At 27.4% G+C, this 17,659-nt stretch overlaps 1 protein-coding gene across 1 annotated transcript in view; it reads right to left on the reverse strand.

Annotated features, from left to right (window-relative positions):
* LOC142326720 (uncharacterized) overlaps positions 1-17,659 on the reverse strand; it is a 420,625-nt gene that overhangs the window by 186,469 nt on the left and 216,497 nt on the right. The window contains exons 4-5 of the mRNA XM_075369365.1: positions 14,827-15,126; positions 10,673-10,842 (exon numbers count right to left, since the gene is read on the reverse strand). Of these exons, the coding sequence (XP_075225480.1) occupies positions 10,673-10,842; positions 14,827-15,126 (470 nt within the window). The remainder of the gene's footprint in view (positions 1-10,672; positions 10,843-14,826; positions 15,127-17,659) is intronic.

The following is a 17,659-nucleotide window of genomic DNA, read 5'->3' on the forward strand; positions in this document are numbered from 1 at the left end:
ACTCACGGTCGACTATTCCTGAGATGTGTGGTTATAATTGAAACCTAACCACCTAAGAACATCAGTACTCATGGATCTAGTATTCAAATCCGAATAAAAGTAACTAATTATCTTTTTAAGATTTGAACCTGAGAACTTTGACTTCGAAATCAGCTGATTTATGATGACGAGGGTTATCACTAGACCTACTCGTGGGTTTAAAAAAAATAATTTTGTTTTATTATAATATAGATAAAATATAAAACTATATAAATTTTTGTTTACTCAAAAGAGGGAAATTTATGTAGATTAGACGATATTTAAGCAAGATTTTCTACTTTTAATATTGGCAATCAAAAAGTATTTTTTATAATTTATTGACAAATTTTTGTTATAATTTTTAATATAATATTTTTTTATAAATAAAATTATATTAGTTATTTATTACTTATATATTATATACATTTTTATATATAAACGTGTAGAAAAATTGTTCTTTTACAGTTATTTTCCATCATTGTTGGTTATTTATATTTGTAAATTTTTCTGTTCGTATTTTACCCATTTTCTCTTATATTTGTGGTGGAATGGTTACGTCTCATCCGGAGATTCCGGGTTTGAGTCCGAATCAGACAAGGCATGTTACAAAAATTTATTTCATTATCATTTATTGACAGATGTTACAGGGCGCACAGATACGGTGAAAAGAAATATAGAGGAGTTAATTGCTGTTAAGCTTTCTCCCATTTAAGTCCATTATAAACATTCAAGACATCTGTGCATTATCCGAGGGAACAGACCTCAGATATTTGTGTAAAAAAATGTAAAACTTAAATAAATAAAAATAAAAATCTCAATTTCTCAGAGTTGAGTTGAAAAAGTTCTATTACAATTTCAATATGTCTACGTAATAGAAAAAGTTCAGTTGCGGGAAATAGATTGAAGAAGATAAAAATATCAAATCAGAACAGACAAAGAAATTTTGAGAAGACAAAAAAAAGATTTAAAAGTGATATTCCTTGATCCTTTGATGATCTATTCGACAAAAAATTACATTTATTTCAGCTGGCTCTCTGTATTACTTAAAACCGCTGACTGTTGTATTGGCTGATGATTATTAACTGACAGTCAGAACGCTTACCTGGTTTTAGATTTTTTTCTTTGTAAACTTAATCAGAATTTTTTATCTACAGTTCAATTTCAATAATATTTCACGAAGTTTTTTCGTCTATATTCATTTTATAAAATTATAATTTTATTTATTATTTATTTTCTTGAATAAAATGATTTGTAAACTATGGAACATCCTGAATAATTACAGTGTGAGTAGATTTTACACACGTTGTTACACTTTCTCAGCATATGTACCTTAGGTACATTAGGTAATGTAAAATATCGTTACCTGTGCGTTAAGTTTTAAGAAGACAATAATAAGATGGAACGACTGAATATAAACTACGAATTATATTTTCTTCATAATATTACCAGTATCTTGTTCATTTAAAATGATTAGCCCTGTTGTTCTTGCAGTGCAGTGAACGAAAAATAATAATCTTAAAAAGTTTAAAAAATTCAAAAGAAAAAATATCTAACATCTTTCTTAAGGGTGAAAACAAATTTGAATATATGCTTATAATTCTTTTTTTCCCCCAAATGATCTATTTTAGTTGTTTTGAAACAATCATGTTCTTTTAAGTATTTTCATTTTGTTCTTGATACAGCTTCTGCTGATTCTTTTCTTTTTCCTTCCTTTTTGTTGTTAGAATCTTTTATTTCGGGTTGTGTTCTGGACTAATCAGAGGTCGTGTTCTTTATGTTACAATGTGACGTGTATAAAGCCGGTTGCGTAATTACATAATTACCGCCTTCAGCCATATCATGACCGATTGCGTGACCGCAGGTCTGCACTGTATATATTATATTGTATTCTAAACTATAATACCACTAAACTTAAACAGAACAGTGTCCAATAGAACCCGTACTCTGTGTATAATACTATATAATACAAAGTAAGATAAGTGGCGTCATCTATTTACATCTTCTTGTACATTGCACAAGCCAGAGAAACTAAATATCTTACTGTGTAGGCCTACACACAAATATTACTTCTTTATTCAATTTTAGTTATATGAGATTACCTATTAAAAAAAAAAGAGGTAATAAGTATATTTGTGCGTAATGGATATAACAAATTAAATCTAGATAAACCTTTTTTTAATGGGCAAAGCAATAACTCTAATTCCACATAATCTATTTACGGAGTACTTTAAGAATTTTTAGATACTTAATTTTTTATATCTAACCTAGGTAGACTCAATCGACATTATAACTAAAAAGTTACTGATTATCAATAATCCACAAGTCCTGACTTTGGAATGCTATGATCCGTTGGTAACTATCAGGATAACACTGTTTTTATTAGTTTGTCTCACAAAATGCGTTACTCATAAAAAATTTACTGCCAGAGTGTAATAAATAATTGATAAAAAAAAATTATATATATATGACGCGGGTTCATATTTTTATTCACAAACTTCGGACTTTTCAAAACTGAATCGAACACGTTAAAAAATATAAATTATGTCAAGTGATATAGGTAGCTTTATTAAAAAAAAATTAATTCTTTATTTTTTCGGAATATATATTCTCCGTGTACAAATTGAAATTTGATGAGATTATTAGAAAAAATGGGATAAGTTTAGTTTAAAACAGCGTGTAAAAATAAATAAATTATTGTATTGTCTAAAGAAGAGAAAGAAAGGGAAAGAAGAAATAAGCAAGAAGTAGTTAAATAAATAACAGATAAAAACACTGATTATAAAATCGTAAACGAGAAAGCTACTGGAATTGTTGTGTGAAAGGAAGCTGAAAATATATTATAATAATACAAAATAAAAAAGCGATATCTGAAAGTGAAACGAACAGAATCAGATTTTTGAAACCGCTATGGAATAATTTATATAAAATATATAATAAAACAAAAAAAAAAATAAAACCACATAAAACAGTTTACTGCTCTGCACGAACCGAAATAAAGACAAGGCGTTTAATTTAATGTAATAATGACTACAATTACAATGTCTGTAGAAGATTCCCTGATTTGACATTATAAATTTCAGCTCATTTACACATACATGTAGAGCTTAGGTAGCTGCTGCTGCCGCAGAAGAACGAAATGTCTCTCTCTTTCTTGATCGTTCCCTCTCTCTTTCTTCTTTTTATTCTCACTCACTTAATTCTTTATTTCTTTCTTTGTCAGTTAAGAAGCTCGGGGCAATACTACTGTTATTACGTGTTGCACGGTTCCCCGGAATAAAGGCGCGGCCGGTCGGCCCTTTCGAACTACGAACAGAACCATCAAGCAGTAGCTGTGCAGTCCGGTAGACAGATAGGCCCGTGGGGAACACGCTCACGCATGCATATGTACATTTATACATATATAAGTATATACATACATATATAACACATATACATAAAATATAAACAGTAGGAACATTTTCAACAACTTACGTTTGACACGATTAAAAATTTATTCTTTGTTAAGCTATATTTCATTTTTATTCTTGAATTTGCTACTTATGTTAAACGCTAAGTAATAGTATAGTACGTAATAAAAATTTAAAATTGCTGTAGAAAAAAAATGTTGACATATAAATAATAACAATGGCACATTATTTTAAACGGTGTAGTACATAAAAATAATATTGAAATAATAATTATTCTGCGCATGACAATTTTGCTATATAATAATCTGAGATGTTACATAACTGTATTTGAGATAGAGTTGTTGTTTTATCTACAACACATGTATAAAGTTGTACTGAAATACAAAAACGCGTGGTACTTACACATAGATACACGTACTCAAGTAATTTCAATTTAATAAATTGTAGGTAAGATCAATTACTTGTCAATGCGGAAATAATGAAGTATTATATACAGTTTATATATATAAACTAATACTACTTTTTATACAATAATTATTTCAAATATTTATAAGAACAATAAAAATATAACAATGGTAATTTAACATATTTATTGGAGAAAGAGAAAAACAAAGTTAATATCAATAAATATAACATTATTTAAAGTATCATTAGGTGATACTTATGTCCTAATAAATAACATTCAAATGAAAATAATGTTGATTTAGAAATAAACAGAAATTATATAAATTATAATGTCATATTATATCTATTAATTTAATGATATTATTGTAATGATCTAGATATAGTCCTAGGCAAAGTAAGACATAATTGATATTTCCAAAATATTAAATTTCCTACATTTTTTAATTGATTTATCCACAGAAAAATCTTAGTTTTTATGTTTCATTATGGGAAAGACGATAATACCTTATTTAGACGATATTTTATTAATAAAAATACATTTAATAAAGTTATGCAAAATAATCGTATTAATGTAGTTATATCGCATATTTGCTATTTTCTATTTTTTTAATAATAGTTTTTAACTATTATCAAACTAGTATTTAACTATTATTACAGTGGTTTACCAGAATTATAAATTTCAAATTTATAAGTAGATTATTAAGTAATAATTTATTTATAATAAGGATATAAAATTTTCTTTTTTTTTAATGTGTAAGTTACCTGCATTGTAAAGTTTAAAAAATGGTAGTTTTATTCAGAGTAGGTAAATTGAAGTATTTATTATTAACGTATTTAGTAAACGATTATTACCACCTATTAATTCAAATAATAGGAAATAATTAGAAAAATAAATTTATTTTTAAATTAAAAAAAAAGTTATTTTCTTCAAAAAGAAAAAAAATTATGTTGAAAAAAATATAAAAGAAGATTCTATTTATACTATTAAAAAAAAAGGGGTGGGGCGTGTTCTAATTATAAAGTGGTTCTATATGAGAGCGCGCGCTCCCACGCTTTTCTTTTTAGTCATACATAAATAGAACATTTTTTAAAATAATTTTCTTGAAAATAAATTCTCTTGAAAAAAAATTTATTTTTTAATCTTCAACACGATTTTTTTTTTTGTTTTATTTGTTTTTTTTTAAAGAAAAGCATGTTTTTAAAAACTTTAAACAATTTTTTTATTTTCCACTTTTTAGTCATAATTAAATGAAATTTTTATTAAATTTTACATTAGTTTTATATACATAACTAATGTATACATACCTTTTAGAAGCTATATTCACACTAGTTATATTAAAATCAGCTTCAACAGTCACCTGATTACTTGTATAGAATCGACAATCAAATTACTAGGATCGATAGCTACATTTTATTGATTCCAGCTCTCTTCCTCAAGATGTTTTTCTTGTATTATATATATATGAAATTAACAATTAATATTGTATTGTCACCCGACTTTCATCGCTGTGTAAAATGTCACCATTGTATGACGTTGAGAAATGGGTTTAATTTTGATTGCAAGAGTTGAGGACACAGTTGAACCATTGTAAGTTAAAGAAAAGCATGTACCAATATTACGCTTACAAGCCGATTAATTTTTTAATTTTTACTTAAAATCTAAACTATGAAGATCATTTCAATTGATTAACAGTAGTCATCAGTAGACGTGATAAAAGTATTTATATGTATAAGAAAATAAGTAAATAAATAGATGTAAAAAACGTAAAATAATTGTAATAAATATTAATTATAAAGCATCCAGTAATTATGTAATAGTATAAACCAAGTACTTTTACAAGAAAAGTAGAAAGAAACAACTGTTATTTTAGGCAATCCAAACAGAAAGAGTAAACCTAGTTTAAAAAAAATATTTAAACCCTTGAACATATATATATATATATAACTACATATATTAATAGGTAATATATAAAATTTAAACTGATCTAAGATATCCCTTCAAGTGAACAAAATTTTAGAGAGAATCTAACTCTTTAATATTAACACAATTGAAAAATTTCAAAATTATAGTTTTATATTTTAAATAAAAATTTTCTGTACCGTTTGTAAGCATATTCCATTTTATTATCAGTGTAATTAATTAAACCTATAGAATAAAATAAATAAAAGTTTTTTTTATTATTTCTAAAAAATGCGATAATTTTTTTTTTAGTAAAGGTTCAGTGGATGGTTAAAGTGAAGACAAAATAATAATTACCGGGAAACAAGTAATAAATATTACGAATCCTCGAAGACACCGAAAAATTTTTATAAAAGGAGCTGCAATAAAATAAAAAACGTAAATAGTTATCCCGAATAACTGAGATAAGATTGAAAAAAAATCAGATTGAAGTTAAAAAAAAAAAAATTGAATAATAAATTGCATTGTGTTGTCTAACGGATATTGTAGAAAACTAAAAAAAAAGTATCAATTAGGTAAATGCTTAAAATACAGTTTTTACAAATTAAAATAATGAGTTATATGTTTTAATAACCTCTGCAGAAGAAGTAGGTTATTTTTCTAGCTATAATATTATAAAATAGTAGTAATTAAAAATCACATAAATAAATAACCAAATATTCTCGAAAATGAAAGCCTCAACAGAAAAAGTAAATTAATTTAAGGATATGTGATTAAAGAATTCAGAAAAAAATTTGTGAAATGGGCGGATAGTACGTAGTTATACGATATATCTTTTCATGATTAGTCTTTGTCACTCATATTATGATACTGTTACGATGTATACATATTTTAATTATTAATAGCTTTGATAAAATAACGGCTACCATCTTGCATTTTTATTTGTTCAAATCATCATGAATCCATCATCACCTACTATCATACCTCGAGCATGATATATGCATGCTTGAAAATACGCTAAATGTCATATATACCCAATACTTAGCGGAAACTTGGATAATTTTATAAAAATGACAAAATAGATTGGAAGATTTTAGATTGGATATTTGAATGATATGAAAATGTACTAAAGAGTTGATAAAGAAAGAAAAAAAGAAGGAAGTGTATTATAGCTTGTTAGAAAGAGGAAGAAAAATTAATATTGCAATATGCAAGTGAAAAGATCTGTAATTTCACCTTTTTTCCAGTTGTTTTTATTTTAATTACAGATGACGGTTGTTTAGGTGATATTGAGACTTGTGTGGTATAGGATCTGCTTTTGAATTTATATCACTCCAGAAAGTAAACAAATTTTCATAAGTTGGTATCAACCAGATTGACTAAATCACTCCAGGTATGATAGTAGGTGATGATGGATTCATGATGATTTGAACAAATAAAAATGCAAGATGGTAGCCGTTATTTTATCAAAGCTATTAATAATTAAAATATGTATACATCGTAACAGTATCATAATATGAGTGACAAAGACTAATCATGAAAAGATATATTGTATAATGAAGTTGAAGATCGTACATTTTGTATAATAAAGAAAAAAATATAAAAAATAATAATATATTTCTCCTTATGTGTACGATACAATCTGTTCAACTAATGAAAAAAAGCAACCCCCACCACGGCCCGATGAGTCTTGTAAAGACTCAAACCGACCATTATCGAGACATGTAGTTAACTGAACCCTAACTACACCGGTATTCACTGTCTAGTATTAAAATCCGTGTAAAAGCAACTATCTTTTACTAGGATTTGAACCTCCGACTTCGAAAATCAACTGTTTAACAACTGATTTGCGACGACGAGTTAACCATTTGACTATTTGATATTAATCTAAAAAGATTAATATGATAGGATAATATTTTCCTGGTAGATAATTAGTCCGGATGTAATTCTAAACAAAATATCGTTTTTATCATTATATATATATATATATATATATACATTTTCATGAAAAAGCTTTCAACAGGAAAAGTAAATTATTATAAGGATTTTTGGACAAAGAAGTGAGGAAAAAAACTATAAAATGGGAATAGAGTAAGTAATGTACATTATATTGCTTCTATATATACATATATATTGCGTATTAATACTTGGTGGAAAACTGGACATTAATCAGCGAGTGAAAATTTTATAAAATTTAAAAATATTATTTATTAAGAAGTTCCTACAACCGTTTTTGAGCGTGAAAATGTTTTCAATACAATTTCATTTCGTTCCTTCATAACTATTTCTTTTATCCAGTTATTTTACAACCTCAAGAATACTACATACTGATGAAACTATAAATAAGAAATTCCACACTTTATCCAGCAATTGAAAACGAGATTTTCTGATCTAAAAACAATAACTACTAAATTTAGAAGTCGATCAGTAGACGGATGAAAACATTTACTGTAATTTAGGATTTTGTTCGTAAATAAATTTATTTTTGTTATTTTTTAACGCTCTACTTTAAGTATGTTTTCCAACGTTAAATTTTTCTATGAAACGGAATTTATATGTGAACACAAACGCATATAAATGTTTTTATTTATCAAATTCTTTAAAAACTTTTGACCTGTTTATTATATCTTATTCGTAATTATTGCAAGAATTATGCGTTCAAATTGGATTTTTTGTGGTCTTTTACAGATTTAAAAGAATAAAAAAATAACGTAAAAGATTATTTGAAACTTATACCAAACATGGAAATTCGATATATATATATAATACAGTTATAATTGTGATGACATTCCCACAGTTGTCAGTATTTGGCTATTAGCAGCAAATATTTATTGCAGATATAAAAACTGAACGAAAAATAAAATTAAAAAATAATAATAATAAACAAGTTATTTTGGTTTTTTTTTATTTAGAATATTTATTAAGTAAAAAATGCCGTTTTAATTAGGGTTTTATTACAGGCTAGTTGTATCCGAATATAGTCAGGCAGACCATAAGCGCATTCTAGGAACAAGTTTATAAATGAAAACATAAATAATCTTATTTTCATCTTTCTCATCTTGTGTGTAAGCGACAAATTCAGTGAACGTGGACTAGGTGAGAGTGATTCCAATAAAAGTATAAAAGAAAAAGAAAGAATTAAAGATGAAACGTCAGAAGCACGGGAACGCGAGAACGGTTTCAACAAACATCTGGCAGCACCACATTCTTCGGGTGTTCTAAACTGAAATTCCGCGGTAGGCAAAAAGCGGCTATTGTTTGGGTCCATTCTAGCTGACTGAATTATCGGATTTGGCCATTAAACAGCGACAGTCAACCCGCGTGGGAACGACACGTGCTTGCGTATCAATAAAATTTATCTATAATACAAATAACAATATAGATGTCGATAACGTTAACAGATATTACTTACAGATTATTCTTAATAATTATTTTTTTCATTACAAAAACGTTTAATTGTATAAAAAATAAAGAAATTAAAAATTGTTTTAATTATCTTGCAATTTTTTTAGATTTATATTTTAGAATTTTTTTTAACTTCCGGGACCACCGTTAGGTATTCCTTCAGAGGATGAGATGAATGAATTGTAGCGTGTAAAAATGCCATGCCTGATTTTCTAGAAATGCAAACCAAAAAATTATCATAAAAGAGATAACCTTGACTTAACGTTCAGATGCTGCGTATTTTTAAAATCCTAAATAATTTTTACCTTCCCTTCTAGAAAGAAAAGGACTGTAATCGATCTAATTTGGGCATATACGGTTTATACCGGATATTGACATTTTGACCCCCTAAGGACCCAAAAAAGAACAACAAAAAAAACCGGAAGAAAGTTTTTCGGATGTTAATGTTCATATGTATTATGTGTGTGCTCGGTATTTGCCTCTAAATTACTTTATATCGTCAGAACTACTGGACCGATTTTGACCAAACTTGGTTAGATTATTTCTATATATGGAGCGTTGGTGCCATTAAAGTTTCAACTTAAAACGTCAAGGGGGTGAGGCTGTAGAGCAAGATACCCTTCAATATGACGACATTTCACCTAATCATATTTTTCTCAAGCTCATTTGCTAACATTTTAGAAATAACAATATTTGCAAAAAAAGTTTTTGCAAAATCGCACCTCCACCCCAAAAAATGCTGCTGTATTCGTCTGCTTTGTTTTGACGTTCCACGTGAGCGGTATAATTAAATAAATAAATAATATTTAAAGTATAAAAAAGCAAATCGGTCTGGCTGGGTCTCCACTAGATCGTCCAGTTGTCTGTACCTGGTGTGTTAAGCCTCGCGGCTACACCAGCTTCCGACCGTACAGGCTGCTAGTACTGCCACACCAGCGTGAATTAAATACGGTATGCGAGCGCGCTTTATTTAAAATCATTGAATTAATTAAACGAAAAAATATTATATTTAAATAAAATGATAAATATTTTAAATTAAGTTGTGAAAGACGAGCATCAGAAGTAATCCATAATTGTCGCCGTCACGCGGCTAAAGCCGCGTTCCGGGAAAGTCTTACAACTGTGTTGTCATCTTTTTTAAGTAAATGAAAAAAAATATCATCTATAATAATTTATATTGAAATAAAAGATAAAATGATTGTTATTATAATTTAAATAATGATGAAGGTTAATTTGTCGATCTTCGTGGTGAAGCGTCTCGGTCTTTCATCCCGAGTTCGAATCCCGGTCAGGAATGGCATAACACTTAGCACGGTTGTATTGTATGAATTCTTAAATTAGAAAAGGTAAGCATAGAATTCTATTTTTAGTATCAACGAAACATTTCAGAGAGTGATTTTTCACAGTTTTCGAATTAATATTGGTTTTGCCAATTTTTTTGTATCCTTCCGTAGCTGAAAAACTATGTTATTTTATCTAAAATATCATCAAAAACGAAAAATAATTTTTGTTTGAACAAACTGATATTTATACTTACCTTGATATGTGTCATTCTGTGGTAGTAAAGATTTGAACTAGCCGTGAATCTTTTTCCGCATACTTGACATTGATGCGGCTTTTCTCCACTGTGAATGCGTCTATGTGTATTCAGTGAACTACTTGTAGAGAAACCTTTATTGCAGACCATACATACATGTGGTTTTTCACCTGTAAAATTAAATAATACATTTCCATTACATTAGAAATTAAAATCTGTAAATAAGAACTGAATTTATGAAATGATGTAACCAAAAATTTGTTTTTTTTTTAAACTGATTTTCATATTAAGGTACAAAAATAAAGTTGAAAAATTATTGATGGTTTAATACTATTTTGATAACTACCAGTGCAGGGAATACTACTCCATTACAACCAGTAAAAAATTATTAGCCTTTTACATATATTCATTTGAAAAAGTTTAAATTCGAATTTGGACTACAATTGATTTTATTGTGTACATAATTTGTTTCACAATATCAACAAAAAAGAGGGTCCCTCAGTTAAACATACCCCTTTTGCGCTATTTGTATCCCAGATTACTGATTTTAGCGAGCATTGCCAAAATAACTAAATAAATAATTATATTTCCAAAATTATATTATAAATATAAATAATTATAATATTTGTTCTTTCTATAAATACAACATTCTAAATCAAGATTTCAAATAATTTGTAAAACATCTTAAAAATGTATTTTTATAAACAGACTGCCATTAATAATTAATTTCTTAAAAAGCAATACTTAATTTGTAACCTTTGATGATTTATTTAATCAATGATATATGTTTTATTTTTGACCTTTGATATTTAATTTTTCCAAATTTAACCGAATTAATTGATAATTTGAGTATATCCCTTTTTAACTAAAACAATTTTATTTATTTTTAAACTATTAAAAATAAAATACATCCAAGGTTTATATAAGAAAAAAATATTTGGACACAGATTAATATACATTTACCCTATTAAATTACATATACATATTTAAAAAAAAAAATGAAAACTACATAAAATTTTATTTCATTAACAACTTCTGATATTTTTTCATATTTATTTTTATTGTTATTATTGTATTTATATTTATTGTACTAATTATTTTTATAATCAGAGGATAATAATAATAATAATAATCATTATATTTAAATTAAGAAAAAAAAATTAAAAAAAGGAAATGAAGTCGGATTTGAACCGATGTGCCTTCCCCATTTAAGATCCAAATATTTCATTAATTAAAATTTTATTTCTTTATAACTCTGGAACCAATTAAAATAAATACAACTTATGATATATCGTTAAAAAGCTCTCAATGAGGGCGTATTACTGCAGTTAAGAAAAAGTCCAAAATCCAAATTTTTTTGATTTTAGGCTTTTTCGGACACTTTTCATCCAGTCGATTGAAATCAAAAGGGAAGGTGGTGGACAACTAGATGTTACAACAGTCCTAAATTCAAAATTTCAACATCCTACGGCTAATCGTTTTTGAGTTATGTGGGATACATACATACGTACATCCCAACCCCGTAGGGGAAGACATCCACCTTGTGACGCCTCCGATGGTCACACAACCCCCCCCCCCCCAGTTCATAGCCCTGATGAACTTTAACGGGAGTCGTCTTTCGACGTCTAACTTTTTACATCTCATAGTAATAAGCCAGGCCTCGTTGGGAACGGAAGGACGTACAGTTGACTACGGGATGCGGCTGTTTGTCGCTTTAATCCGTTCGGCTACAGCAGCTACATTAACGTCTGTACGTACAGACGTCACACTGAAACTAGTCAAAATGGATTCAGGGATGGTCAAAATGAATATTTCCGTTGAAATCTGAAAAACCGAAATTTTTCGCGATCTTTCGAATTTTGCGAATTCTGCGAATATGGAATATGCTTTCAATTGAAAGTACACATTTAATTGAAGTCCATATCAAATCAATAAACTATAAAATAAGCCGATAAATAATTTTCTAATCATATAACTAGCAAAATTATTAAACACCAACATTTAAAAATTCATTTATTCTTGGTTTTAAAAATCCGTTTGAGAAGAGTTTTTTAAAAATAAATTACTGGAAAATACTGAACATTAAAAAAAATAACACTTTTATATTTTTTTCTTATAAACAAATTTATAAACACAGACGTGATTATTATAATAAAATATACTAAATACATTTCAAAAGATTATCAATACCATTAAAATTATAAACAAAAAAAAAAGGATAATTTATTTAAAATACATTAATTTCTTAAAGAGATTGTAATTTATAAACTCCATTATTTATTTTTATTGAGCATATAAATGTAATCATAAAGACGTTCAAAAAGCTTACATGGTACTTTTACCGAATACTGATATAAAAAAAATTTGCGGCGGCGGCAAATTCAGACATTATAAAACGAAGTAGTAGCAAGTACTGTGGAGGAGGGAAAAGGGGTACACTACCAGCAGTTGCAAGTTTATTGGTAAGAACACATGCAGAGATATATAGGGAGAACAGTATGATATATGAAGGAGCGGAATCGTCGTCTTGCTAAAGGTGAAGGCGTGCAGATGTCTTGTACAGACCGCCCGGATCTCGAACCGTGATCCCCACTTGTGTAAGGTCACTGTCAGTGGAATCTGCCATTCACTCTTTATTATAACTTAATAAACAATATACTACAGTTTTTACCTGGTTATGCCATAAAATTTAATATATTTCTTCAAAGGTAATTTTTTAATTTAAACAAGTTTTTAAGTCAGTATTGCTTAAAGTTAAAATAATATAACTAAAAAAAAGATATTTACTTAATATATATGCAAATAAAGAGTTATATTAAATGGTTATTTCAATTAAAACATTTTTTAAAGATTTTAGGAGCGTAATCTCGTTATAAAATTTCATAATTTTTTGGTTAATTTTATCAAACGGTGTATTGTTTTATAGATTTTACTATATATCTACAGCTTTTTACAAACAAGTTGAGAATTAAAAACAGTAAAACAATATGCTGGGTGTATGTTCCTCTCTCAAATTAATTAATTTGAAAAAAGTTTGTTTCAAATTAGACTAAATACTATCTAAAATATACCTCAGCTTTTTACATAACTGTATTTTTTCAATTACTATCTAAAGTATTTCAATTTCATCATAAGTTAATATCATTTTTATTAAAATTTAAAGAGTAGTAATGGAGAACAGAAATGCATTAATATCCAAAATAAAATTTGGTCTTTACCCAAAATTAATTTTTCGAATAGCAGTCACCTGTTTTTTACAAAACACATTTCGTGAAACTCATTACTTCTTATACAGTGAAATATTTAATTAAAATTTATTTAAAATAAAAAAAATTGAAATATGTTTTAAAAATTTGAAATTAAAAATTAAAGAAAATTGTGAAAAGAATAATAAATACGAAGTCGGTCCTAAACGATTTAGAAAATACGAATTTGATATTTGGAATTCGATTCTCGAAATCAGTAATTCAGATGCGTCGTTAGCGAATAATAATATTTTAAATAGTAATTTTTTTTCAGTTATAATCCCGTTACTTACAGTTTAAGCCATTTATTGCAATAATAAGGACAATATATGTTTGATTTCAATATTAAAATCCTTCTGGAAATAAACATAAAGACGTATACAGTCTAACTCAGTTATACTTTACTAATTAGTTTCAGTATAAGGATGTAAATTGTCTTCAGGATATCGTGTCTGTTTTATAGAAACAGATAAACTCTAGACTGGATATCTGAGACGAGTTTTTATTTCGATCATGAGAAGATGTAGAATTTATAATCAAGTATTATGCCGACGAAGTTGTTGGTAGTGAGGTTGAAGGAACTGGTGGAATTAAATATAAAGGCAAGCGGCCTATTAAAATAGTTACATAACAGATTTAAGAATTAATATATCAGATAAGTATTTAGGTAAAGGCACGTGAAAAAATCAATTTCTTATACGTTTAAATAAACCGGAAATCGATCTCCGATTGGTCATCTTATGACCTACGAAAGTTTTTTACGTATTATTGGTTATTGAATTCACTGATACATCAACTGATCATAAATTATCAATTAGTTTTTTCGAATAAAAATCATTACAAATTTTAATTGATTTTTACTGCATGTATATATAAAGTTTAAATTAAAAAAAAAAATATTTAACTTACCAGTGTGCGTTCGCATATGTCTTTTTAACAATGAAGGCCTATCGAAAGCTTTTCCACAAACTTCACAAGGAAGAAGCGTACGTTCACCACGAACAGGCCTATTTTTCGGTGAGGTTTGTCTATGAAGCCTAAGAGGTGTTTCCAATAGCAGGTCGCCGGCTGTTGATGCACCAGATGAATCACCGGATACAGATTTTCTTTCATCTGGATCACCCGCACTTGGCGGAGACGATGAAGTCGATGATGAGGATGTAATTAAGGCACGTGATAATAATGACATTGATAAATCCAAAGGTGAATCTGTAAGCAGATAAATCAACTTCATGTATATAAATATGTACATACACAAACATACAATTCAACCCAAATAAATGCCATAATATTCGAAAGTGATTCTGGATTAAAATAAGTAAATGTTTTGTATTCTGTTCGCTGACGTTTAATACTTTCAGGATTTGAACAGGCGAAACTATTGATATAACGGCTGGAAATATTCTTATAAAACTTCAGTGTGTAATGTTTAATCAGAAATTTCCTGCGAAATAAATATCTTATTATTACGTTTTAAAAATTCTAAAATAACGGCCTCTGAAGTTTTAATATACCGGTAACTGTTATTTCAATCAAATTATGTTTTATTAAGTAAAATATCAACCAGTTTATAATTCATTAAATAATACGTCACTTGTTCGAATGTGATTTCAAATAACCTATTTACAGCGGAAATGCAGTAAATTAATTCATTTCTGTCTACAACACAGTCTTCAGGCAGATTTTAAGTAATTATCTATTCTTACTATTTCCTGAAAAAGATTCCAATATTATTCTAATTTCTTAATAAACTCAGTTATTAAAGATCTTTCGCCATGAGTATGTAAGTATTTTAGGGTCAGTAAACACAAATTTTTAGGTTTTTATTGCTTTATTTGAAACTATTTTTTATCTTATAGCATCGAAATATTTTCATAGTCATCCTGACCCCGTAGGCGAACTCCCTCCATGTGACGGTTTCAGTCGCCACGTCAGCCCTTCCGTAAGACGCTTTCTAGAATGTATAATTAATAATTTAATAAAATAAATCTTAGAATGGGAAAGGAAGGTGAAAGAAACTGGAACAACCATCGTACAAAATTGGGTACAAAATTGAAAGGAATTAGAATTAACTGACCCAGCCTTTGCTGACGATATTGCAATTTTCTCGATGAACCTCAAAATAATAGTAAAACACTTTAATCATTTAAAAGAAATAGCAGAGAAAATAGGACTAAAAATCTCCTTTATAAAAACAGATTTTCTGACCATCAAAGATAAAAATATAAAATATAAGAAAAATAAGATAATCTAAATAAAATAAAAATTAAATATAAGAGAAATATGAAATATGGAAAAATCAACAGTCAATAGATTAAATATCTGGGAGAAATAATCCAAATCAGTGGTTTTAGATAAAGAAGCCAATCAAACAATAACGAAGAAAACGAAACTGGCTTACCAAATAATAAAATATATTTACAGCAAAGAAAAAAAAAAACATCTCAATAAAAGTCAAAATCTGTTATTTTAATACAGTAATTAAACCAGAAATCATAAAAAAATTAAGAAGATGAAAAAAATACAAATTAAAAATTAATAATAATATTTACAAATAGAATAAAACTAAGAAAATCTCAGATTCCATTACATAATGGAAAACCAAATTCTTCGGCCAATTTATAAGAAGAGGGTAATGAAACAATTTTTCAACCACATTTACAACAAAAAGAACAAAAATCAGTGGACTTCAGTGGTTCTAAATTCATAAAGATAATGGAAATATCTGTGAAGAAATAGTACAAGATAGAACAACGTTCAGAAAACTGGCACAATATTTTAAGGGTTTCTAAGAGAAGGAAAACAAAGAAATCAATAACAACTTATCAGAAGAAAGGAGGTAAAAACAAAAAGAAAGAATAAAGAATTATTGGAAGACCAAGAAAGAAAACGCTTGAATAAAGAAAACAATGTCGACCAAACAAAAAAAAAATCTTTTTTTTTTTAATTTTCAAACAATATTTTCAAAATTAACTTTTCCACCGTAATGACGCAATAGCCCTAAGTATTACATAATAACATAAAACCGATATATGTAAGAACATAAAAAATTTACAAGAGTGAAGTAAACTACGTGTTGAAATTTCGTAATTAGTATGTCACATTGAATTAACTTGTAAGAAAACATAAATAAGTATTTTATAAACAACTTTTATTTTCCAGTTTTCTCTAAAAGGTTTATATACTAAAGCTGTAATAAACTTACGTCACAGGAAAAAGAGATAATATTTATTAACGTTTAAAAATAACTTCAACAGGATGTTCTATGACATTTACAAACAAAGATTGGTTAAGTCTACATAATATTATGAAAATTTATCAATTGTATAAATTTTATTTTGAATAACATTAAAGTAAAGATAATAATTAAAATTAATGAATATATTTTTTAAACTAATAAATAAAAAAATAAAATAATATAAATAAACAATATGTAGCAACATAAATACATTTTAATCAGTAATAGTTCTCGCATAATTACATTTATTAATTTTCATAATCAGCTGATTTCTTACGTAGCAAGTTAATAATAGAATATATAGATATGTAACACGAAAAGATTACTTCTAAAATTATTTATTATAAAATAATAACATGACAGACAGCTTTTTATAATGTACAAGGATGAATTTAAAAGATTTCATTTTTATTTCATATAACGCGATATCATATTAGATAAAGTGGATGATATAGAAACATACTAATGATATGCAGTCGACTTGTTAGCACAGCAGGTTGTAAT

This window comes from Lycorma delicatula, chromosome 6, assembly GCF_047948215.1.
Source record: "Lycorma delicatula isolate Av1 chromosome 6, ASM4794821v1, whole genome shotgun sequence".
Classification (NCBI taxonomy): Eukaryota; Metazoa; Arthropoda; class Insecta; order Hemiptera; family Fulgoridae; genus Lycorma; species Lycorma delicatula.